The sequence below is a fragment of the Manis pentadactyla genome, chromosome 14, assembly GCF_030020395.1.
Source record: "Manis pentadactyla isolate mManPen7 chromosome 14, mManPen7.hap1, whole genome shotgun sequence".
Classification (NCBI taxonomy): domain Eukaryota; kingdom Metazoa; phylum Chordata; class Mammalia; order Pholidota; family Manidae; genus Manis; species Manis pentadactyla.
In genome coordinates, this window is record NC_080032.1 from 31,807,413 (window position 1) to 31,832,036 (window position 24,624).

Here is a 24,624-nt window from a genome sequence, read left to right on the forward strand (position 1 = left end):
CATCCCAGTGCACTGGAGCCCCCGCACCTCACCCCACCCTCCCCACACCCTCACCGGAGTGACGGAATTGTCCATCCCCTTGGGCAGGTGGGACCAGCAAGAAACAAGAGAGCTTGTTTCTTGGAGAAAGGCCAAGAGCTCAGTCCTCTGGGATGTCGCAGACGCCCCCTCCAGCCCCAGTGGCCCTGTCCCCTAGTGGTGGGCCTCTGAGTGGTCCAGACTAGACGGCCCGCACACACCTTGTGAGGGCCACAGGCTTTTACTGACAAGGCAGTGCTGGTGACCCTGGCCCCTCTGAGCAGGGCAGGCAGGTGGGGGCTCCTCAGGGGCTCAGGTATGTGTGGGGGAGTCCCCCACAGGGATCGTGGCTCTGTGGGGGCCCTGGCAGGGCCAGAAGAAGCCAGGCTGCCTTTTCTCCCACTGCTGCTTCCACTTGGCCATACTGTGAATTCCTCCTTGGACTTCCCAAAGATACCTTGGAAGTCAGAGTCTGAGAGAGAGAACTGGGGACAGGAGGGCAAGGGAAGGGTGTCATCTGAACCCAGAATCCTGCTCCACCCACCCAGAGGTGTCATCCCAAGGCTCAAGGCTCCCACATCTCTACCTATCACCTCATCTGGGCCACTGCCCTGGCAGCCTGCCCACTGCCCACCATCAGCGGGTCATGCTCTGGGCACCTACAACTCATTTTTATGTGCATCAGCACTGGGGCAGGGAGTGGCTGGGGTCTTGGGCACCCACCTCCTGTGGGCTGGGTCCACGCCTTCCAGCAGGTCCTCCTCGGCCTGGTGCATCAGCTGTTCCTGGGGCAGGCCCCTCATGTCCACAGACCTGGGGCTGCTGGGGCTGCTCCTCCCACCCGCCCTGGGGCCTGGCTCCAGCTGGGTCTGTGAACTGTGCTAGGAGCCCTTGGTGGCCTGTAGGGTCAAGGGGCCTGCCCTGCCATGGCTTGGCCATTGGGATGTTGTTGACTTACTTTCCAGCGAAGGGACTTAGGCTAGAGAAGATGAGGGACAGGCTCCCATGGGGAGGCCATGCTGAGGTCCACTGACCCTCTTGCTGGAACTGCAGCCGCTGCCACTACCAGGGTCTGGCTCCTTCCCTGTCTGTTCTGCCCATCTGGGCTGGGCCAACTGAGCCCAGACCCCAGGGGAGGCCCAGGAGGCCCCAGTACTCATTGCCGTTATCTCAGCTCCCAGGCTACCCTCCACCACCACCTCATAGGACTGGTTGTTCTGGGAATGAGGGCGGGGATGGGATGGAACTCGGGAGGGGGCCTGAGGACAAGACCTGGCCACTCCCGCCCACACCAGAGGCCCCCAGGCAGGGCCGGGCCTCCTCAGTCTGCCTGGGGCAGGCCCCTCTCCCCAGGTTAGGATGGGTTGGGGGATTCAGACCTCACTCACAGTCCACTTGTAGGGGTCCCAGTTGAGGAGGCATCTGGTGAAGGTGGGAGGCTCGTGGTCCTGCCTGACCAGCACATTGGGCGTAGCCACGCTTCTCTGGCTGGATGGGTCTGCAGGTACTCCTGGCCCCAGGCCATCACCTCCTTCTTCCACACACAGCTTCCCTGAGCCACAGGAAGACCTGGCCACCCCCTGCCCCCTTCACACACCTCTCAGCCAGTGAGACACACCCAGCAGCCAGCCACCATGGCCACCCAGCACACACATGGACCACAGCTGCCCAGTAACATGACATGTCCAGTAACAAAACATACTTGTCCAGGTCCTCTTAAAGAGCACCACCCCCATGGGGACCAGGTAGCCCTACTGGCTGAAGCACTCAAACAGTCATGGCTGGGAGCTGGTGACATCCTCAGGGATCCTGGCCAGGGCAGCAGCAAGGCAGTGAGGGGGGCAGAGGGGCCTGTGCCTCTCACCAGCCTGGGCCACAAGCCCTCACTGAGGGCCCTCTGCCGGCAGGGAGCAACTTCTGTGGGAGCAGGAGGCACGGGCCTCGTCTGAGCTCGCCTCGCCCATGACTTGTGCCAGGAGAGCCCAGACACTCCTGGGGTCCAGAGCCCCGCCTGTCAGTGGGGACAGATTAGGCCATCTGTCTATCCACAGTCAGCTGCAGCACAAGCTGCCCCAGGTGTTTTCCCAGGAATGAGCCCCGCGAAGGGGTTGTCTGGCTTAGGGGAAGAGCCTGGGCACCTAGCCCTCCCCAGGAGAGAGGAGCCGCAGGTCTCACCCACTTCGGGCCCAAGGTGCGAGGACAGAAGCGAGGCTGAGGGCCTTGGCGGAGTGCAGGGCACCGAGCAGGCCCCCAGACACATGCCACGCTGGGGCTCACTGCATACCCTTGTCCCTTTACCCACCTCCCACTGTTCATGCCTGTGCCACACGTCATATTTCACCACACACATCTGCACCCTGGGCCCCATGACCCCTGGGGATTGTGGGCTTGGGGAATGGCGCCTTGCCCTCTGCCCTCCGGAGGGTCCAGTACTGGGACGAGCAGGGAGCACCTTTGGCCAGCAGAGGGCGCCACTACCCCACTCTAGGGGCATCTTCCTGACCAAGTTACCCAGATTCGGGAGCGGAGGGGCAGCTGGCTGGGACCCCAAAGTCCTCAGGGCTACTGTGGCCTTTCCAGCTCTCTTTGTGACCCTCTGGGCTCTGTTTCCTCCTCTGTGTAAGAACACCCTCCTTCCACCCGTCACCTCCTGTCGCTGGGGTAGGGAGCTGGCCCCCGAGGGCCTCTGAGAGGCAAAGAGGTGCCTGACCCTCCACCGCGGTTCCTTTGTTCTTCCCAGAGATGACAGAGAACACCATCTACACCACCGCACGCTGGTCACCCTGCAGCCCTGGCAGGCAAAGAGCTGGGTCAGGTCCTACACGGGAGGGGTCCTCCCCTCCAGCCCCATATTCCTCACTCCCAGGGGCCCGTGGGGGTCCAGGCCTGGATCACGGCCTGGGCTGGTGGTGGGCACATATGAGCAAGGGATCTCCCTTCCCGCCTCCCGGAACTGAGACCCTCTCCAGGTGCAAACATGGCATAGGGACCCCCAGGCTTGGGGATCATTTATGGTTTATGCTGAAGATCACAGAAGACTGGTGAAACTGGGCTAGGTGTCCTTTCCCCAAGAGACTTGGGAAGGGACATGCTTCCTGCTTGAGGCAGGAAGGAAGAGAGGTGGCCTGGGCAGAGCCTGGCTCTGACCCTTGGACTCCCAGGTCCATCTGTCACTTTGTCACCACTTCCCCCCAGATTCCAGAGGGGATGCCGTGGCCTCTCCCCCACCAAACCCCCACCCCAGCTTATCTGACACTGGACATGAAGTCTGTATCTCCTGGAGAGTGGGCCCATCCCTGGCCTGGTACCACTGCCCCAGGCATGAGGCAAGCGATCAGGGCTGGGGGTACTGTCCCAAACCATAGGTAGCAGATGCCAGCTGTGACCAGCAAGATGATGCCCCTGGAGTTGGTCTCAGTATTGTAGCTGTCGGTGCCCTGTACGTGAGGAGCCGTATGGTGGATACTAGCTGCTCCTCCCCACTGTGTCCAGTGCTGCCCTACAAGAGCATCTGGACTCAGGCTGGGCAGGCACTCCTGAGAGCTGCCATCCTGTCCCAGAGGACAAACTGCTTCGAGGTACAGGGACCCTCACTTGAAGCCACCAATTTCCTGGACGTTCCGAGTGTGGAGTGTGAGGGCCCCTCCAGTCAGGGAGAGGGAACCAGTCCCTTTCTAAGCGGACACCTTGTCCCATCTCTGAGGGTATCAGGGCATGGTTCCTCTAGACCTTGAAGGTGGAAAATGGAGACTAGCTGATGGTGTTTGACCCCCGGCAAGGCCCCAGCTCCCTTTCAATTCAACCTCCTCACCCGTGTTCCTGATTTGTGGCTGGTTCTAGGGACAGGGAAAAGACACTCTGCAGGGGTTACCTGTGGACCTGCTGGGCCACAGACAAGCACCAGGAGACCGCAGGTGGTTAGCTGGACCCCTGGAGAAGCCAGTGAGGCTGTGGCCCCAGCGGCAGGGACCCTACCCGAGAGACCACCAGCTGGCCCTGAAGAACGGCAAGGAAGTAAGGGGGCTCACTGCCCGTGGTAACATGACCCTGCCCCAGCGCTTCATGGCACAGGAGGCCTAGCTCCTCAGCATTGCAGTTCAGGCCCTTGATCTTCTGTGCGGTGGCCCTGCAGGTGGGGGTGGTGAGGGCCAGGTGCAGCTCTTAGATCCCATTCTCAGATCTTCAGCTCTGGGGCTTGAAGGTGCCCACCACTCCTTCAGGTGGCGCACTTGCTACAGGTACAGGATGTACTGGATGCGGCTCATCTTCTGATATGTGTAGAGGATAAGGTAGCAGTTACCTGTACATACCTGATTATGATGCCCGGGGTCCATGGGCTGCCTTCATAAGTCCTCGAACCACACCTGGAGCACAGAGGACCAATGGGCACAGGTCGCTCTTCACCTGAACCAGCCTAGCCATGCTGTGCCCATCCAGAAAGCTCTCAGCATTGAGGTGGGCCTCATCTGTGCACGCAAGGGGCTTGCCCCCAGCCCATGCCCCCTCCACAGTCTGTGCTGGGTTTGTGCAAGGATCTGCAGGTGACCCTTTCCTTCACAGACCCCCGGGACCCACAACTTGTGCTGGCCTGCTCTTAGTCGGGGCTCTGAATTGGCATGTGGTGCCTGGGACAAATAAATAGTGACTTCAGAGCTGCAGAGGCCACTTGAGCCCTGTCCCCCCACACCCTGCCCACATCAGCCACAGACAGGTTAGGTGCAGACAGGTTGTGGCACAGAAGCAAGGCCTCGGGGCTCTTGGAAGACTTGACAGTGTGATTTCTTGTTCCTGAGCATAGGAGCTTGGGCTCTGGAGCCAGGCAGACCCCAGTCACAGCCCAGGTCGCCTGTGTTGGTAGTGAGACCTTTCTCAGCTTCAGATGTTCCCACCTGTAAAGTGGGGTAACAGCACCCACCTCGATCCATAAGAAGATGATGTGGCCACCCAGAGCCTGACATCTGGCTCTGCGGAAGGCTTCCCCCAGACAGGGCTTCCAGAATCCTGCCTTTTGCAGGAGAGGTGGACTCCAACCATAGAGCCACTGCACTTACCCAGCAGCCAGGCTCCGGGCTGCAGCCCTTTGCTGGCTGCCTGTCCCCTTGCCTGCTGGCAGGGAACTCCCTGCCTTGGTGCTTGGGCCTGGTGGCAGAGCCCACCTTCCTTTCTTGCTGCCTCTCTGTTGTCTGGTCTCCCACTGTCTCCCTGGGTGCCTGTCCCTCCCTGTGCCCCCATCCCTCCCTGCTCTTCATCCCCACCATGTCTCCTCCCTTCTTTCTCTGTCTCCACCTTGTCTGTCTCCCTGTTTCCCCATCCTTCCCCCCTTGCCTTGCTAATAGCCTCTGACCATCTGTATTAGGGCAAATGCAGGAAGAAACCTTGGAGAAATGGTATTTTCTCTGACCTCAACCTGTCTTGAGAACTAGAACCCCTCACAGGCCATTCTGTTCCCAGAATCTCACAGTATCCCCATACCAGACTTGGGACCGCAGGTTTTTTTTTGGCTTTATTTATTTATTTTGGTATCATTAATCTACAGTTACATGAAGAACATTATGTTTACTAGGCTCCCCCTTTCACCAAGTCCCCCCTACATACCCCTTCACAGTCACTGTCCAAGATCGTAGTAAGATGCTGTAAAATCACTATTTGTCTTCTCTGTGTTGCACAGCCCTCCCTGTGTCCCCCCCACACTATACATGCTAATCGTAATGCCCTTTTCTTTTTCCCCACCCTTGTCCCTCCCTGCCCACCCATCATCCCAGTCCCTTTCCCTTTGGTAACTATTAGTCCATTCGTGGGTTCTGTGATTCTGCTGCTGTTTTGTTCCTTCAGTTTTCCTTTGTTCTTATACTCCACATATGAGTGAAATCATTTGGTACTTATCATTCTCTGCCTGGCTTATTTCACTGAGCATAATACCCTCTAGGTCCATCCATGTTGTTGCAAATGTAGGATCTGTTTTTTTCTTATGGCTGAGTAATATTCCATTGTGTATATGTACCACATCTTCTTTATCCATTCATGTACTGATGGACATTTAGGTTGCTTCCATATCTTGGCTATTGTAAATAGTGCAGCGATAAACATAGGGGTGCATCTGTCTTTTTCAAACTGCAGTGCTGCATTCTTAGGGTAAATTCTTAGAAGTGGAATTCCTGGGTCAAATGATATTTCTATTTTGAGCATTTTGAGGAACCTCCATACTGCTTTCCACAATGGTTGAACCAATTTACATTCCCACCAGCAGTGTAGGAGGGTTCCCCTTTCTCCACAACCTCGCCAACATTTGTTGTCGTTTGTCTTTTGGATGGTGGCGATCCTTACTGGTGTGAGGTGATATCTCATTGTGGTTTTAATTTGCATTTCTCTGATGACAAGTGATGTGGAGCATCTTTTCATGTGTCTCTTGGGCATCTGAATTTCTTCTTCAGAACACTGTCTATTCAGCTCCTCTGCCCATTTTTTAATTGAATTATTTGCTTTTTGTTTGTTGAGGTGTGTGAGCTCTTTATATGTTTTGGATGTCAGCCCTTTATCGGATCTGTCATTTATGAATATATTCTCCCATACTGTAGGATACCTTTTTGTTCTATTGATGGTGTCCTTTGCTGTACAGAAGCTTTTTAGCTTGATATAGTCCCACTTGTTCATTTTTGCCTTTGTTTCCCTTGCCTGGGGAGATATGTTCATGAAGAAGTCACTCATGTTTCTGTCCATGAGATTTTTGCCTATGTTTTTTTCTAAGAGTTTTATGGTTTCATGACTTACATTCAGGTCTTTGATCCATTTTGAATTTACTTTTGTGTATGGGGTTAGACAGTGATCCAGTTTCATTCTCTTACATGTAGCTGTCCAGTTTTGCCAGCACCATCTGTTGAAGAGACTGTCATTTCCCCATTGTATGTCCATGGCTCCTTTATCGTATATTAATTGGCCATATATGTTTGGGTTAATGTCTGGAGTCTCTATTCTGTTCCACTGGTCTGTGGCTCTGTTCTTGTGCCAGTACCAAATTATCTTGATTATTGTGGCTTTGTAGTAGAGCTTGAAGTTGGGGAGTGAGATCCCCCCCACTTTATTCTTCCTTCTCAGGATTGCTTTGGCTATTCGGGGTCTTTGGTGGTTCCATATGAATTTTTGAACTATTTGTTCCAGTTCATTGAAGAATGCTGTTGGTAATTTGATAGGGATTGCATTGAATCTGTATATTGCTTTGGGCAGGATGGCCATTTTGACGATATTAATTCTTCCTAGCCAGGAGCATGGGATGAGTTTCCGTTTGTTAGTGACCTCTTTAATTTCTCTTAAGAGTGTCTTGTAGTTTTCAGGGCATACGTCTTTCACTTCCTTGGTTAGGTTTATTCCTAGGTATTTTATTCTTTTTGATGCTATTGTGAATGGAATTGTTTTCCTGATTTCTCTTTCTATTAGTTCATTGTTAGTGTATAGGAAAGCTACAGATTTCTGTGTGTTAATTTTGTATCCTGCAACTTTGCTGAATTCCAATATTAGTTCTAGTAGTTTTACAGTGGAGTCTTTAGTAGGGATTTTTATGTACAATATCATGTCATCTGCAAATAGTGACAGTTTGACTTCTTTACCAATCTGGATTCCTTGTATTTCTTTGTTTTGTCTGATTGCCGTGGCTAGGACCTCCAGTACTATGTTGAATAACAGTGGGGAGAGTGGGCATCCCTGTCTTATTCCCCATCTCAGAGGAAAAGCTTTCAGCCTCTTGCGTTCAGTATGATGTTAGCTGTGGGTTTATCATATATGGCCTTTATTATGTTGAGGTACTTGCCCTCTATGCCTATTTTGTTGAGAGTTTTTATCATGAATGGATGTTGAATTTTGTCAAATGCTTTTTCAGCATCTATGGAGATGATCATGTGGTTTTTGTCCTTCTTTTTGTTGATGTGGTGGATGATGTTGATGGATTTTCAAATGTTGTACCATCCTTGCATCCCTGGGATGAATCCCACTTGGTCATGGTGTATGATCCTCTTGATGTATTTTTGAATTCGGTTTGCTAATATTTTGTTGAGTATTTTTGCATCTACGTTTATCAGGGATATTGGTCTGTAGTTTTCTTTTTTGGTGGGGTCTTTGCCTGGTTTTGGTATTAGGGTGATGTTAGCTTCATAGAATGAGTTTGGGAGTATTCCCTTCTCTTCTATTTTTTGGAAAACTTTAAGGAGAATGGGTATTATGTCTTCTCTGTATGTCTGATAAAATTCCGAGGTGAATCCATCTGGCCCGGGGGTTTTGTTCTTTGGTAGTTTTTTGATTACCACTTTAATTTTGTTGCTGGTAATTGGTCTGTTTAGATTTTCTGTTTCTTTCTGGGTCAGTCTTGGAAGGTTGTATTTTTCTAGGAAGTTGTCCGTTTCTCCTAGGTTTTCCAGCTTGTTAGCATATAGGTTTTCATAGTATTCTCTAATAATTCTTTGTATTTCTGTGGGGTCCGTAGTGATTTTTCCATTCCTGTTTCTGATTCTGTTGATGTGTGTTGACTCTCTTTTTCTCTTAATAAGTCTGGCTAGAGGCTTATCTATTTTGTTTATTTTCTCAAAGAACCAGCTCTTGGTTTCATTGATTTTTTCTATTGTTTTATTCTTCTCAATTTTATTTATTTATTCTCTGATCTTTATTATGTCCCTCTGTCTGCTGACCTTAGGCCTCATTTGTTCTTCTTTTTCCAATTTCGATAATTGTGACAATAGACTATTCATTTGGGATTGTTCTTCCTTCTTTAAATATGCCTGGATTGTTATATACTTTCCTCTTAAGACTGCTTTTGCTGCGTCCCACAGAAGTTGGGGCTTTTTGTTGTTTTTGTCATTTGTTTCCATATTTTGCTGGATCTCCATTTTAATTTGGTCGTTGATCCATTGATTATTTAGGAGCATGTTGTTAAGCCTCCATGTATTTGTGAGCCTTTTTGCTTTCTTTGTACAATTAAGTCTAGTTTTATACCTTTGTGGTCTGAAAAGTTGGTTGGTAGGATTTCAATCTTCTGGAATTTACTGAGGCTCTTTTTGTGTCCTAGTATGTGGTCTATTCTGGAGACTGCTCCATGTGCACTTGAGAAGAATGTGTATCCTGTTTCTTTGGATGTAGTTATACAGATGTCTATTAGGTCCATCTGTTCTAATGTGTTGTTCAGTGCCTCTGTGTCATTACTTATTTTCTGTCTGGTGGATCTGTCCTTTGGAGTGAGTGGTGTGTTTAAGTCTCCCAAAATGAATGCATTGCATTCTATATCCTTCTTTAATTCTGTTAGTATTTGTTTCACATATATTGGTGCTCCTGTATTGGGTGCATATATGTTTATAATGGTTATATCCTCTTGTGGGACTGAGCCCTTTATCATTATGTAGTGTCCTTCTTTATCTCTTGTTATTTTCTTTGTTTTGAAGTCTATTTTGTCTGATACTAGTACTGCAACACCTGCTTTTTTCTCCCTATTGTTTGCATGAAATATCTTTTTCCATCCCTTGACTTTAAGTCTGTGCATGTCTTTGGGTTTGAGGTGAGTCTCTTGTAAGCAGCATATGGATGGGTCTTGCTTTTTTATCCATTCTATTCCTCTGTGTCTTTTGATTGGTGCATTCAGTCCATTTACATTTAGGGTGACTATTGAAAGATATGTACTTATTGCCATTGCAGGCTTTAGATTCATGGTTACCAAAGGTTCAAGGTTAGCTTCTTTACTACCTTACTGTCTAACTTAACTCACTTATTGAGCTGTTATAAATGCAGCTTGATGATTATTTCTCTCCCTTTTTATTCCTCCTCCTCCCTTCTTCATATGTTGGGTGTTTTGTTCTGTGCTCTTTTTAGGAGTGCTCCCATCTACAGCAGTCCCTCTAAAATACCCTGCAGAGGTGGTTTGTGGGAGGCAAATTCCCTCAACTTTTGCTTGTCTGGGAATTGTTTAATCCCTCCTTCATATTTAAATGATAATCATGCTGGATACAGTATCCTTGGTTCAAGGCCCTTCCGTTTCATTGCATTAAATATATCATGCCATTCTCTTCTGGCCTGGGGTTTCTGTTGAGAAGTCTGATGATAGCCTGATGAGTTTTCCTTTGTAGGTGACCTTTTTTCTCTCTCTGGCTGCCTTTAATACTCTGTCCTTGTCCTTGATCTTTGCCATTTTAATTATTATGTGTCTTGGTGTTGTCCTCTTTGGGTCCTTTCTGTTGGGAGTTCTGTGTACTTCCGTAGTCTGAGCAACTATTTCCTCCCCCAGTTTGAGGAAGTTCTCAGCAATTATTTCTTCAAAGACACTTTCTATCCCTTTTTCTCTCTTCTTCTTCTTCTGGTACCACTATAATACGGATATTGTTCCTTTTGGATTGGTCACACAGTTCTCTTAATAGTGTTTCATTCCTGGAGATTCTTTTATCTCTCTCTGCGTCAGCTTCTATGCATTCCTGTTCTCTGGTTTCTATTCCATCAATGGCCTCTTGCATCTTATCCATTCTGTTTATAAATGCTTCCAGAGATTGTTTCACTTCTGTAATCTCCCTCCAGACGTCATCCCTTAGCTCTTGTATATTTTTCTGAATCTCCATCAGCATGTTTACTAGTTTTATTTTTAATTCTTTTTCAGGAAGACTGGTTAGGTCTGTCTCCTTCTCAGGTGTTGTCTCTGTGATTTTTGTCTCTCTCAGATTCTGCCTTTTCATGGTGATAGGAATAGTCTGCAGAGCTGGGGTGAGTGACGGCTGGGAGAACGTCCCTTCTTGTCGGTTTGTGGCCCTCCTCTCCTTGGAGAACAGCGACCTCTAGTGGCTTGTGCTGGGCAGCTGCATGCAGATGGGGCCTCTGATTCTTGCCCAGCCGCTATGGAATTTAGCTCCGCAGTTGCTGTGGGCGTGGCCTGCCTCGGGCCGCTGCTCTGATACAGCGGAGCCATGTCAGAGGGGAAATGGCTGGGAGGCTGTTTACCTCCGTGAGGGGCCTCCGAGCCACCCTACTGCACAGGGGGTTAGGGTGCTCACAGTTCCCCGGGACTCCCAGCTGCTGGGCTAAATGTCCCGGGACCCTTCCATCCAGCTGTGGGGTCCCTGTCCCTGTAAGACTTTCAAAAAGCACTCGCTTTTCTTTGTCCCTGGGGTGCCAGCTGCGGGGACCTGTTCACAGGTCTTACTGTCCTGTTTCCCTAGTTTCCAGCACCCCACGCACGCACTGTGTCTGCACTCCAGTGCGGATGGCTAGGGCTGGATGTTCAGCAGTCCTGGGTTCCCTCTCCCTCCCCGCTGCTACTCCTCTCCTCCCGCTGGGAGCTGGGGGGAGGGGTGCTTGCGTCCCACCAGGCTGCAGCTTGTATCTTACCCCTTTCGTGAGGCACTGGGTTCTTGCAGGTGTGGATGTAGTCTGGCTGTTGTCCTGTGTCTTCTGGTCTATCTTTTAGGAAGAGTTGTATTTGTTGTATTTTCAAAAATATATATGGTTTTGGGAGGAGATTTCCATTGCTCTACTCACACCACCATCTTCAGGGCCACTGTTTTTTTTTGTTTTTGTTTTTGACTATATTCCTTAGGCTATACATTACATCCCGGTTACTTATTTATTTTACCATTGGAAGTCTGTAATTTTTTTTTTTGTGAGGGCATCTCTCATATTTATTGATCAAATGGTTGTTAACAACAATAAAATTCTGTATAGGGGAGTCAATGCTCAATGCACAATCATTAATCCACCCCAAGCCTAACTTTTGTCAGTCTCCAATCTTCTGAGGCATAACAAACAAGTTTTTACATGGAGAACAAATTCTTACATAATGAATAAGTTACATAGTGAACAGTACAAGGGCAGTCATCACAGAAACTTTCGGTTTTGCTCATGCATTATGAACTGTAAACAATCAGTTCAAATATGAATACTCATTTGGTTTTTTTTTTTTTTATTTTTTTATTGAAGGGTAGTTGACAACTATATTCCTTATGCTATACATTACATCCCGGTTACTTATTTATTTTACAATTGGAAGTGTGTTTATATATATATATATATATATATATATATATATAGTGAGGGCATCTCTCATATTTATTGATCAAATAGTTGTTAAACACAACAAATCTCTGTATAGGGGGGTCAATACTCAATGCACAATCATTAATCCACCCCAAGCCCAATTTTCGTCAGTCTCCAATCTTCTGATGCATAACGAACAAATTCTTACATGGAGTACAAATTCTTACATAGTGAATAAGTTACATGGTGAACAGTGCAAGGGCAGTCATCACAGAAGCTTTCGGTTTTGTTAATGCATTATGAACTATACACAGTCAGTTCAAATATGAATATTCATTTGATTTTTAAACCTGATTTATATGTGGATACCACATTTCTCTATTATTATTATTTTTAATAAAATGCTGAAGTGGTAGGTAGATACGAGATAAAGGTAGAAAACAGAGTTTAGTGTTGTAAGAGAGCAAATGTAGATGATCAGGTGTGTGCCTGTAGACTATGTGTTAATCCGCGCTAGACGAGGGCAATAAACATCCATGTATGCAGAAGATTTCTCTCAGAACATGAGGGGGGAGGTTCTAAGCCTCACCTCTGCTGCTCCCCAATTTCTCACCAGATGGTCCCCTGCGACTGTGCCTGTCTTAGGTTGTTCCTCCCTTGAGGAATCTTACCCGTCTCTGGCTAACCAGTCATCTTCCGGGGCCATACAGGGAAATGTTAAGTTGGTAAGTGAGAGAGAAGCCTTATCGTTTGAAAAGGTTAGCTTTTTACTTCTTTGCATATTTATGCCCTGTGGCTTCTATGCCCAGCATTTGTCTTGAGGTGTCTTTACCACTTGGAAGAATTATGATACTCGGTAAATTCGACATGTGGCACGAGTTCTATTTAAAGGTTGTGATTAGGTAGGAAGAAGAAAAGCTATAGAAGTAGCAGGCAGAAGAAAACCTGGGAAGATTGATTATTTCTTTGACATATCTTCTTGTAGAGTAACTTCAGCATGGATAGGTTTTAAACGACTAATTAAATTGTGTGCACACATTAACATAATAGGAATATAGTTACCTAACCAAAGCATACCTGTAATTACCAGCCATCTCCAGTGAAACCAAGAAAACCAGTTAGGCACCTTAGGCATTTGTGAAAACTTATCTATGATATGGTGGATATTGTCCGACTGAACTTAAACAGTCTGAGAGAATTCAGATAAACTCGAACACCCCATTCCTGGGGACTGTTCATATCCCATATGTTCTTTTAACGATAAATAGTCTGTGGTTGTAAGATTTTGGAGTGCTACAATTTGCACTTCTCCTAATTCTTGGTTGAGTTCCAACAGTATAGATCCAGTCCAATTTTTGTTTTACTGCATGCACAGGCCAGCTTAGATATCTCCTTCATCTTTCCCATGGCAAGTCCAGGAACTGGTGGGATGAGTGCATCTACACCTGTGACAGTGTGTGGATCTTTGTTGAAGTTTTTTTTTTTTTCTGATCATCTTCTGTCATGAGTCTTCCCGAGAGTGCTGATGTTGGAAGTTCTTTTTCATATCGTATCTTAGTTCATTTTCGGGGTAGCCAAATTAGGCTTTGATCCTCTGTATAAACACAAACAGACCCTTTGCCTACACTTTTATATGTCCTTTATATCATTGTGTAGAACTCATTAGAGGTCACCACATAGGAACTGCATTTTTTTTTTAATCATTAATCTACACTTACATGACGAATACTTTGTTTACTAGGCTCTCCCCTATACCAGGTCACCCCTATATACTCCTTTACAGTCACTGTCCATCAGCGTAGCAACCTGTTGTGGAATCACTACTTGTCTTCTCTGTGTTGTACAGCCCTCCCCTTTCTCCCACCCCGCTATGGATGCTAATCTTAATACCCCCCTACTTCTCCCCTCCTTATCCCTCCCTACCCACCCATCCTCCCCAGTCCCTTTCCCTTTGGTACCTTTTAGTCCATTCTTGAGTTCTGTGATTCTGCTGCTGTTTTGTTCCTTCAGTATTTCCTTTGTTCTTATATTCCACAGATGAGTGAAATCATTTGGTATTTCTCTTTCTCTGCTTGGCTTGTTTCACTGAGCAAAATACCCTCCAGCTCCATCCATGTTGCTGCAAATGGTTGGATTTGCCCTTTTCTTATGGCTGAGTAGTATTCCATTGTGTATATGTACCACATCTTCTTTATCCATTCATCTATCGATGGACATTTAGGTTGCTTCCAATTCTTGGCTATTGTAAATAGTGCTGCGATAAACATAGGGGTGCACTGATCTTTCTCATACTTGATTGCTGCATTCTTAGGGTAAATTCCTAGGAGTGCAATTCCTGGGTCAAATTGTAAGTCTGTTTTGAGCATTTTGATGTACCTCCATACTGCTTTCCACAATGGTTGAACAAGTTTACATTCCCACCAGCAGTGTAGGAGGGTTCCCCTTTCTCCACAGCCTCGCCAACGTTTGTTGTTGTTTGTCTTTTGGATGGCAGCCATCCTTACTGGTGTGAGGTGATACCTCATTGTAGTTTTAATTTGCATTTCTCTGATAATTAGCGATGTGGAGCATCTTTTCATGTGTCTGTTGGCCATCTGTATTTCTTTTTTGGAGAACCGTCTGTTCAGTTCCTTTGCCCATTTTTTAATTGGGTTATTTGTTTTTTGTTTGTTGAGGCGTGTGAGCTCTTTATATATTCTGGACGTCAAGCCTTTATCGGATGTGTCATTTTCAAAGATATTCTCCCATACTGTAGGGTTCCTTTTTGTTCTATTGATGGTGTCTTTTGCTGTACAGAAGCTTTTCAGCTTAATATAGTCCCACTTGTTCATTTTTGCTGTTGTTTTCCTTGCCCGGGGAGATATGTTCAAGAAGAGGTCACTCATGTTTATGTCTAAGAGGTTTGTGCCTATGTTTTCTTCCAAGAGTTTAATGGTTTCATGACTTACATTCAGGTCTTTGATCCATTTTGAGTTTACTTTTGTATATGGGGTTAGACGATGGTCCAGTTTCATTCTCTTACATGTAGCTGTCCAGTTTTGCCAGCACCATCTGTTGAAGACACTGTCATTTCGCCATTGTATGTCCATGGCTCCTTTATCAAATATTAATTGACCATATATGTCTGAGTTAATGTCTGGATTGTCTAGTCTGTTCCATTGGTCTGTGGCTCTGTTCTTGTGCCAGTACCAAATTGTCTTGATTACTATGGCTTTATAATAGAGCTTGAAGTTGGGGAGTGAGATCCCCCCTACTTTATTCTTCTTTCTCAGTATTGCTTTGGCTATTCGGGGTCTTTGGTGGTTCCATATGAATTTTTGAATTATTTGTTCCAGTTCATTGAAGAATGTTGCTGGTAGTTTCATAGGGATTGCATCAAATCTGTATATTGCTTTGGGCAGGATGGCCATTTTGACGATATTAATTCTTCCTAGCCATGAGCATGGGATGCGTTTCCATCTGTTAGTGTCCCCTTTAATTTCTTTTAAGAGTGACTTGTAGTTTTCAGAATATAAGTCTTTCACTTCTTTGGTTAGGTTTATTCCTAGGTATTTTATTTTTTTTTGATGCAATTGTGAATGGAGTTGTTTTCCTGATTTCTCTTTCTGTTGGTTCATTGTTGGTATATAGGAAAGCCACAGATTTCTGTGTGTTAATTTTGTATCCTGCAACTTTGCTGTATTGTGATATCAGTTCTAGTAGTTTTGGGGTGGAGTCCTTAGGGTTTTTTATGTACAGTATCATGTCATCTGCAAATAGTGACAGTTTGACTTCTTCTTTGCCAATCTGGATTCCTTGTATTTTTTTGTTTTGTCTGATTGCCGTGGCTAGGACCTCCAGTACTATGTTAAATAACAGTGGAGAGAGTGGGCATCCCTGTCTAGTTCCCGATCTCAGAGGAAATGCTTTCAGCTTTTTGCTATTCAATATAATGTTGGCTGTGGGTTTTTCATAGTTGGCCTTTATTATGTTGAGGTACTTGCCCTCTATTCCCATTTTGCTGAGAGTTTTTATCATGAATGGATGTTGAACTTTGTCAAATGCTTTTTCAGCATCTATGGAGATGATCATGTGGTTTTTGTCTTTCTTTTTGTTGATGTGGTGGATGATGTTGATGGACTTTCGAATGTTGTGCCATCCTTGCATCCCTGGGATGAATCCCACTTGGTCATGGTGTATGATGGTTTTGATGTATTTTTGAATTCGGTTTGCTAAAATTTTGTTGAGTATTTTTGCGTCTACGTTCATCAGGGATATTTGTCTGTAGTTTTCTTTTTTGGTGGTGTCTTTGCCTGGTTTTGGTATTAGGGTGATGTTAGCTTCATAGAATGAGTTTGGGAGTATCCCCTCCTCTTCTATTTCTTGGAAAACTTTAAGGAGAATGGGTATTATGTCTTCCCTGTATGTCTGATAAAATTCCGAGGTAAATCCATCTGGCCCGGGGGTTTTGTTCTTTGGTAGTTTTTTGATTACCACTTCAATTTCGTTGCTGGTAATTGGTCTGTTTAGATTTTCTGTTTCTTTTTGGGTCAGTCTTGGAAGGTTGTATTTTTCTAGGAAGTTGTCCATTTCTCCTAGGTTTCCCAGCTTGTTAGCATATAGGTTTTCATAGTAGTCTCTAATAATTCTTTGTATTTCTGCGGGATCTGTTGTGATTTTTCCTTTCTCATTTCTGATACTGTTGATTTGTGTTGACTCTCTTTTCCTCTTAATAAGTCAGACTAGAGGCTTATCTATTTTGTTTATTTTCTCGAAGAACCAGCTCTTGGTTTCATTGATTTTTGCTATTGTTTTATTCTTCTCAATTTTATTTATTTCTTCTCTGATCTTTATTATGTCCCTCCTTCTGCTGACCTTAGGCCTCGTTTGTTCTTCTTTTTCCAATTTTGATAGTTGTGACATTAGACCGTTCATTTGGGATTGCTCTTCCTTTTTTAAATATGCTTGGAGTGCTATATACTTTCCTCTTAAGACTGCTTTTGCTGCGTCTCACAGAAGTTGGGGCTTAGTGTTGTTGTTGTCATTTGTTTCCATATATTGCTGGATCTCCATTTTGATTTGGTCATTGATCCATTGATTATTTAGGAGCGTGTTGTTTAGCCTCCATGTGTTTGTGAGCCTTTTTGCTTTCTTTGAACAGTTTATTTCTAGTTTAATGCCTTTGTGGTCTGAAAAGTTGGTTGGTAGGATTTCAATCTTTTGGAATTTACTGAGGCTCTTTTTGTGTCCTAGTATGTGGTCTATTCTGGAGAATGTTCCATGTGCACTTGAGAAGAACGTGTATCCTGTTGCTTTTGGATGTAGAGTTCTGTAGATGTCTATTAGGTCCATCTGTTCTAGTGTGTTGTTCAGTGCCTCTGTGTCCTTACTTATTTTCTGTCTGGTGGATCTGTCCTTTGGAGTGAGTGGTGTGTTGAAGTCTCCTAGAATGAATGCATTGCATTCTATTTCCTCCTTTAGTTCTGTTAATATTTTTTTCAGGTATGTTGGTGCTCCTGTATTGGGTGCATATATATTTATAATGGTTATATCCTCTTGATGGACTGAGCCCTTTATCATTATGTAATGTCCTTCTTTGTCTTTTGTTACTTTCTTTATTTTGAAGTCTGTTTTGTCTGATACCAGAATTGCAACACCTGCTTTCTTCTCTCTGTTGTTTGCTTGAAATATCTTTTTCCATCCCTTGACTTTAAGTCTGTGCGCGTCTTTGGGTTTGAGGTGAGTCTCTTGTAAGCAGCATATGGATGGATCTTGCTTTTTTATCCATTCTATTACTCTGTGTCTTTTGATTGGTGCATTCAGTCCATTTACATTTAGGGTGATTATTGAAAGGTATGAATTTATTGCCATTGCAGGCTTTAAGTCTGTGGTTACCAAAGGTTTAGGGTTAGCTTCTTTACTGTCTTACTGTCTAACTTAACTCGCTTGTTGAGCTATTATAAACACAATCTGATGATTCTTTATTTCTCTCCCTTCTTATTCCTCCTCCTCCCTTCTTCATATGTTGGGTGTTTTGTTGTGTGCTCTTTTTAGGAGTGCTCCCATCTAGAGCAGTCCCTGTAGGATGCCCTGTAGAGGTGGTTTGTGGGAGGCAAATTCCCTCAACTTTTGCTTGTCTGGGAATTGTTTAATCCATCCTTCATATTTAAATGATATTCGTGCTGGATACAGTAGTCTTGGTTCGAGGCCCTTCTGTTTCATTGCATTAAGTATATCATGCCATTCTCTTCTGGCCTGTAGGGTTTCTGTTGAGAAGTCTGATGATAGCCTGATGGGTTTTCCTTTGTAGGTAACCTTTTTTTTCTCTCTGGCTGCTTGTAATACTTTGTCCTTGTCTTTGATCTTTGTCATTTTAATTATTATGTGTCTTGGTGTTGCCCTCCTTGGATCCCTTGTCATGGGAGTTCTGTGTACCTCTGTGGTCTGAGAGGCCATTTCTTCCCCTAGTTTGGGGAAATTTTCAGCAATTATTTCTTCAAAGTCATTTTCTATCCCCTTTTCTCTCTCTACTTCTTCTGGAATGCCTATGATTCTTATATTATTCCTTTTAGATTGATCACTCAGCTCTCTTAAAATTCTTTCATTCCTGGAGATCCTTTTATCTCTCTCTGCATCAGCTTCTCTGCGTTCCTGTTCTCTGTTTTCTAGTCCATTAATGGTCTCTTGCATCTCGTCCATTCTGTTTTGAAGTCCTTCCAGAGCTTGTTTTATTTCTGAATTCTATTTCCTTAGTTCTTGCATATTTCTCTGCAAGTCCATCAGCATGGTTATGACTTTTGTTTTGAATTCTTTTTCAGGTAGACTGGCTAAATCTATCTCCCCAGATTCCTTCTCAGGGGAAGATGTAGCAGATGCCGAAGCTGTCTGGGTTAGTCTTGTCTGGATCATATTTTTTTGCCTTTTCATGTTGACAGGTGCTATTGACTGTCAGCTGGGAGGGCCAAAATTTTCACTTGCTACTGGCCTTTCTTTACTGGGGCAACTGCGACCCCTAGTGGCTTGTGTTGGGTAATTGCGTGTAGAGTGGGTCTTTGTGTCTTGCCTGGCCGGGAGGGAGAAATTTCCCTTTCTGTGGGCGGAATTTGTCTCAGGCTGCTTCTCTGCTTTCGCAGTGCCCGGTGGGGTAATGGATGGGGGTGCTGCTTGACTGTTTGCCTCCGTGAGGGGTCTCAGAGCTGTTGCCCAGGGGGTTAGTGCACCCGGTTTTCCCTGTAATTTCCAGCTGCTGTACTGTGACCTGGGTTGTTTCCGTCAAACTGTTAAGTCCCTGTCCCTTTAAGATTTTCAAAAAGCCCCCGCTTTTCTTTGTCACAGGGGCATCAGCTTCAGCACCCGCTCAGAGGTCTTACTCCCTGTTCCCCCAGTATCCAGGGCCCCCTGGGCATGTACTGTGTCTGCGCTCTGGCCCGGATGGCTGGGGCTGGGTGTTCGGCAGTCCTGGGCTCCGTCTCCCTCCCGCTCTGCCTATTCTTCTCCCGCCGGGAGCTGGGGGGAGGGGCGCTCGGGTCCCGCCGGGCCGGGGCTTGTATCTTACCCCTTTCACCAGTCGCTGGGTTCTCGCTGGTGTAGCTGCAGTCTGGCCACTGTCCTGCGTCTTCTGGTCTCTCTTTTAGGGCTAGTTGTGTTTGTTGTATTTTCAAAAGTATATATGTTTTTGGGAGGAGATTCCCACTGTCCTACTCACGCCGCCATGTTGGCTCCGCCTCCTCATTTGGTTTTTATACTTGATTTATATGTGGATACCACATTTCTCTCTTTATTATTATTATTTTTAATAAAATGCTGAAGTGGTAGGTAGATACAAGATAAAGGTAGAAAACATAGTTTAGTGTTGTAAGAGAGCAAATGTAGATGATCAGGTGTGTGCCTGTAGACTATGTTATTCCAAGCTAGACAAGGGCAATAAAACATCCACGTATGCAGAAGATTTCTCTCAGAACAGGGGGGTAAGGTTCTAAGCCTCACCTCTGTTGATCCCCAATTTCTCACCTGATGGCCCCCCTGCAACTGTGCCTGTCTTAGGTTGTTCCTTCCTTGAGGAATCTTACCCGTCTCTGGCTAACCAGTCATCTTCCGGGGCCATACAGGGAAATGTAAAGTTGGTAAGTGAGAGAGAAGCCTTATTGTTTGAAATGGTTAGCTTTTTATTTCTTTGCATATTTATGTCAGGGCCACTGTTTTTGTCCACATTTTATAGATAAAAAACTGTGGCCCAAAGGAATTAAGGGCTCTGTCAAGCAGTTAGCCAACAAGTCAAGATGCAACCCTGCCCTCTGCAGTCTAAAGGAGGCCCCCAGTCCCTGCAGCCCCCAGAACACTGCTCTGACCCCAGATGGTGCCTGACAGTATGTAACTGAGTGTTGGCAGTTGGGTGTGGGGGCCGTGATTGATTAGATGTGACTGTGTATCTGTGTTGTGTTCCTATGGGTTGATTGTTGTGTGTGACTGTGATCCTGTGTTGTAGAGTTGTGCAATTACATGCTTGCGGTTTTGTCCTTGGCTTTGAAGTGCAATTACAAAGTGTGAGTTATGTGTATCATATGTGTGGTTGTGTCATACATACAACAAAAGGGCACACTTTCATATCCTACCTAGTGTTGCTGTGTTCCGTGCTGTGGGTGCTTTGTGAGCAAGTGGCCATAGCTGTGCAGGATGGATGGGTGTGATGTGTATGAGTCTGTGCCAGGAGGGTGTGTGGATATGTGCACATGTCCCGGGTGTCCCTGCCTGTTGCAGGTGTGCCACTGCCTGAACCCGAGTCGCATTAGCAGATGTACGTTCACCCGAAGACAAAGCCTACCCCTCTGCTCCCACCCTCCTCAGAAAGGCCAACCCCTCACCTCCACCTTCCCGGAGCCGTCGTCCACCACCCCGAGTGAGGCCGCTAGCTCGGGCTGGCTGTGTAGCTTTTGCACGTGTAGCCACACAGGAATCCACTCACCTGAGCGTGGTGCAGAGGGTGTAACCTACGCCTCAGCTCCTGTCCCCGCCCCTCCGGTTCCACCCCACCCCAGGCCCTGCCCCACAGAGGTACTGGGCCCCGCCCCACTCAAGGCCCCTCCCCGCCCGCCGACCACGCCTGCTAGCCAGCCACGCCCAGTCCCGGTTGCAGAGCTGCCTCTAAGACCACGTCTGGAAGAGCTGCTTGAAGGCAGTGGCTTCGGTGCCGGTGCTCGCCGCCGTCATTTTGGGGTGGGCCGGGGGCTCCGTCAGGCGCGCGGCCCGAGGGCCCCCTGCCGCAGGAGCTGCAGGGCCGCCGAGCCTGAGCAGCGTTAACCGAGCTCATTACGACCAGCTCAAAGGGCTGGTTTGTCACTACCGACTTCTCCGAAGTCCCTGAGGACAGGCAGAGTCCCCTTACCGGACCTCGGGAAGGCCGGCCATGCCAACCCGTGAGACCCCAGAGAGAACACGAGGGGCACCGGGTGCGGCAGGCATCTCGACCTCCAGGCAGAGCCACGACCCCCTTTTACACATGGTTTCCTGAACGCTATCTACTCTTTGCCCCGAACAGGGCTTCGAGGGCAGGCCGGGAGCCCCCAGTACCCCAGGAGGGGCCCCGTGTTCTCCCTAAGAGCCCCGGGGCAGAAGCTGTTTCACCTCTCAGATTGGGCAGTTTAGCCCTAGGGTGAGGTCACATCCTCCTCCATCAGACAGGTCCCCAGGGCAAGATGTCTGCCTCCTGGTCCCCGGGTGGTGCTACTTCCCTTTCCAAACCAGAGGACAGGACGGTGTCTCCCAGCTCAGACTTCAGGGTAGGGCTGTTTCTTCCCTCAGACCCTAGGGCAGTGCCACGTCCCTCTGAGACAGGGCTCCCAGTCTCACCAGAGCCCAGCTGAAGGCAGCCGCCTTCTCCTAGAGGCTGGGTATGTGTCCCTGCCATGCATAGGTCTTGAGCCCACCCCTCCCCCCAACTCCTGCGACCAACTCCGGGTCCAGGATGTAGCAGTCCTGGGAGCAAGAGTGGGAGCAGTCCGTAGGGGGTCCAGACCCGGCTGGGTGCTGGGCTGTGTGGGATGGATGGGGTGGCTGGCTGGGGCCAGGCCAGCCTCACCGCCTCCTGCAGGTCTCAGGTGTGTGGGCAGGTCGCCGACTCCTTGCCCACCAGGTCCTTGCCCTTCTTGCACACACAGGATCCACATGCGGACAGCTCTGCACACCCCTGGCCTGGCTCCCCTCCAGTCCCCTTTATCTCCTCCCGGAGGCAGAAGGCATAGGGGCTGGGGCCCTGAGCTGAGGTTTCGACTTCCCTGCAGCCTCACTGCCAAGCTTTAAGCAGCTCACTGGTCCTTTCCGGGCCTCAGGCGTCCTGTCTGTACAAGGGACTTCTCCAAAAGGCAGCTATACAAGCTGGGCCCAAGATCCCACATGGCCTGCCTAAAACCCGTGAGCCTTTCCTGGAGGGCTTCCTAGAGACATTGTGTTATTGCAGCAATGACAAACACAGGCCTGGGCTAGTCCTCCCACCCTGCCCACGCCCGCGGTCCCCTCACTGGTAGAGGCAGACTTTGGCCTTCTGCAGCTGTGAAAGCTCTTGTTGAGCATGGCAGTGTGCAGGTTGCAGGTTCTGCAGCCCAGCACAACTTCCATGATCTGCACGAGGTCAGCAGCTTTGACCTCATCATCTACCACACCAGTCTGGGCATGACCACCATGCTCCCTGTGGCAAAAGCTGCAGATCAGGGCCAGCCTCTGTGGGAGAGCACCTGGCTGTCAGGGCTTCCCCACCACGGCCCCCTCACCTCTCAGTCTATGCCAGATTCTTCCTGCTCAGCTCCCAGAGGCTGGGGGCAGGTACCCCTTATCCTGGCATCTGGGGCACAGACCAGTGCAGGGTCTGGACTCAGCCTGCACCTAGTAGGTGCCTCTCAGGTTGTAGTGGAGACCCAAGCCCACACTTAGGGTGGGTGGAGGATGGGTACCTGGATGACCACCCCTCTCGCTAAGTCCTGCACCCCTTGGTTCCCAGACACTGACCCGTGCCTTCTCGGAAATGCTGATACTGGACTCATTCCACTGGATCATCACCTTGCTCAGGTCCAGGAGGAAGTTGTCACCCTTATAAAAGCTGTTCTAGGTGCACTCCACCTGCCAGAGCCAGAAGGGGCAGGGAGACAGGACGTCACACTACCAGCACCTGGTGGAGGGGTACCACAGTCTGTCTCTGCCTGTGTGAGCAGAACTCAGGTGTCTCCTACATGCATGAAGTTGTGTGCACCTGGGCAGGTGTGTGACTGTGGCTCTACTACTGTGGCATGTAGGCATACATCCGGGTAACCAGATGAGACCTTAAGGGACACTTTGTGGCTGTGGCTGTGTGCATCTCTAGGCTTGCATGACTATGGGTAATGCCATACTTCATGGGGTGTACCTAACCATGACACTTTTCACTCAGTGCATGTCTGTGGTTGTAAAAGCGTACACATACATGTGTATGTGTATACAAGTGGGACATATGTGTTTGTGCATGTGTATGTACATGTACATGTATACATATGTAGAGTCACATCAGGTGTGAACAAGTATGTGAGCATGCGGGTGACAGTGTATGTGTGTCTGAGTGGGGGGTTGTGTGTTATCCATGGATAAGGGACAGCTATCATCCAAATAGGCACTTTCAGGGTAAAAGGGGGACTCTAAATAATCATGCCAGGATAACAGGCAAAACCTAGGGTGTCTCACAGTGACTGAATCTGTGGGTGACAGTGTGTGAGCCTGGGTGGGATTGTCTGAATCACAGAGCTGCCACATACCATGGAGACAGTAATGTTCACAACTCAGGCATCACCATTCACATCGTAGACATCGGACACATGAATGCTTGTTATACCAAATTCCTACAGGATGGCAGTAAAACGTCTTGTGTGACAAATCAGTATTTTCCATTAATTTCCTGAGAGATGGCAGAAGGGGTACTCTGCTCTAATGTGCTCAAGGGCACGCTATGGACTAGGGTGGCCCTGGGGGTAACAGTGGGAGAGAGTATGTGCCTATGGGTGACAGTGACAATGTGTACGAGAATGTGGGGCTGTGTACCCTCACCCTATATGCTACTCCCCACTGTGCTGCTTACAAGGACCATGTAGCAGCACCATCCTGTCTGCCTCACGTCCCTGAGTCCCTTAGAGGGCTGCAAGATGGATAAGGAAACAGAGGTCAGGGGAGCCACGGCTGGGGTGGGCGAGAAGCCTGGCTCTGCCTTCTCTCTCCTCATTCAAGAGAGGCCATCTGGGCATGCTGACAGCCTGTGGCCCCCGCGTCCTGTATACTTCAGCACAGCAAGTCTGAGCTGAGTCCGCAGGTCCAGTGGCACTGCTGGCAGCCCTCGCCTCGGTGGCTGACACGTGCTTCTTGCCTTTGATGTGCAGGATAGTGTACATGTTGGCCACCACACCCATGAGGGCAGAATCTAGGCTTCCCTTCTTGTGGGCCAGGCACAAATGGGGCCTCACATCAGATCATACCCTGCCATGTGCAGGAGTTCAGAGTACATGCATGCACAGGTGTGGGATATACATATGCCTATTTAATATATGTGCAAGTAGCTATGAGCATATGTGTGGGCAAACACATGGGTACACACATGGGAGCACAAGTGCATTTATTTACTTCTGTATA

General features: G+C 47.7%; 1 protein-coding gene across 1 annotated transcript; it reads right to left on the minus strand.

The window, feature by feature from the left end:
- Positions 1–173: 173 nt before the first annotated feature.
- VILL (villin like) lies at positions 174–24,404 on the minus strand. The gene is given in 21 exon segments (XM_057491265.1): positions 174–446; positions 449–503; positions 738–975; positions 1,393–1,504; positions 1,507–1,560; positions 1,563–1,615; positions 1,700–1,736; positions 1,739–1,827; positions 2,666–2,690; positions 2,693–2,809; positions 3,320–3,466; positions 3,469–3,517; positions 3,994–4,176; positions 4,248–4,361; positions 20,847–20,947; positions 21,094–21,342; positions 21,909–21,957; positions 22,514–22,536; positions 22,539–22,712; positions 22,872–23,079; positions 24,336–24,404. Coding segments are annotated over 21 exon segments (2,262 nt in total). The 3' UTR covers positions 174–330.
- Positions 24,405–24,624: the final 220 nt, after the last annotated feature.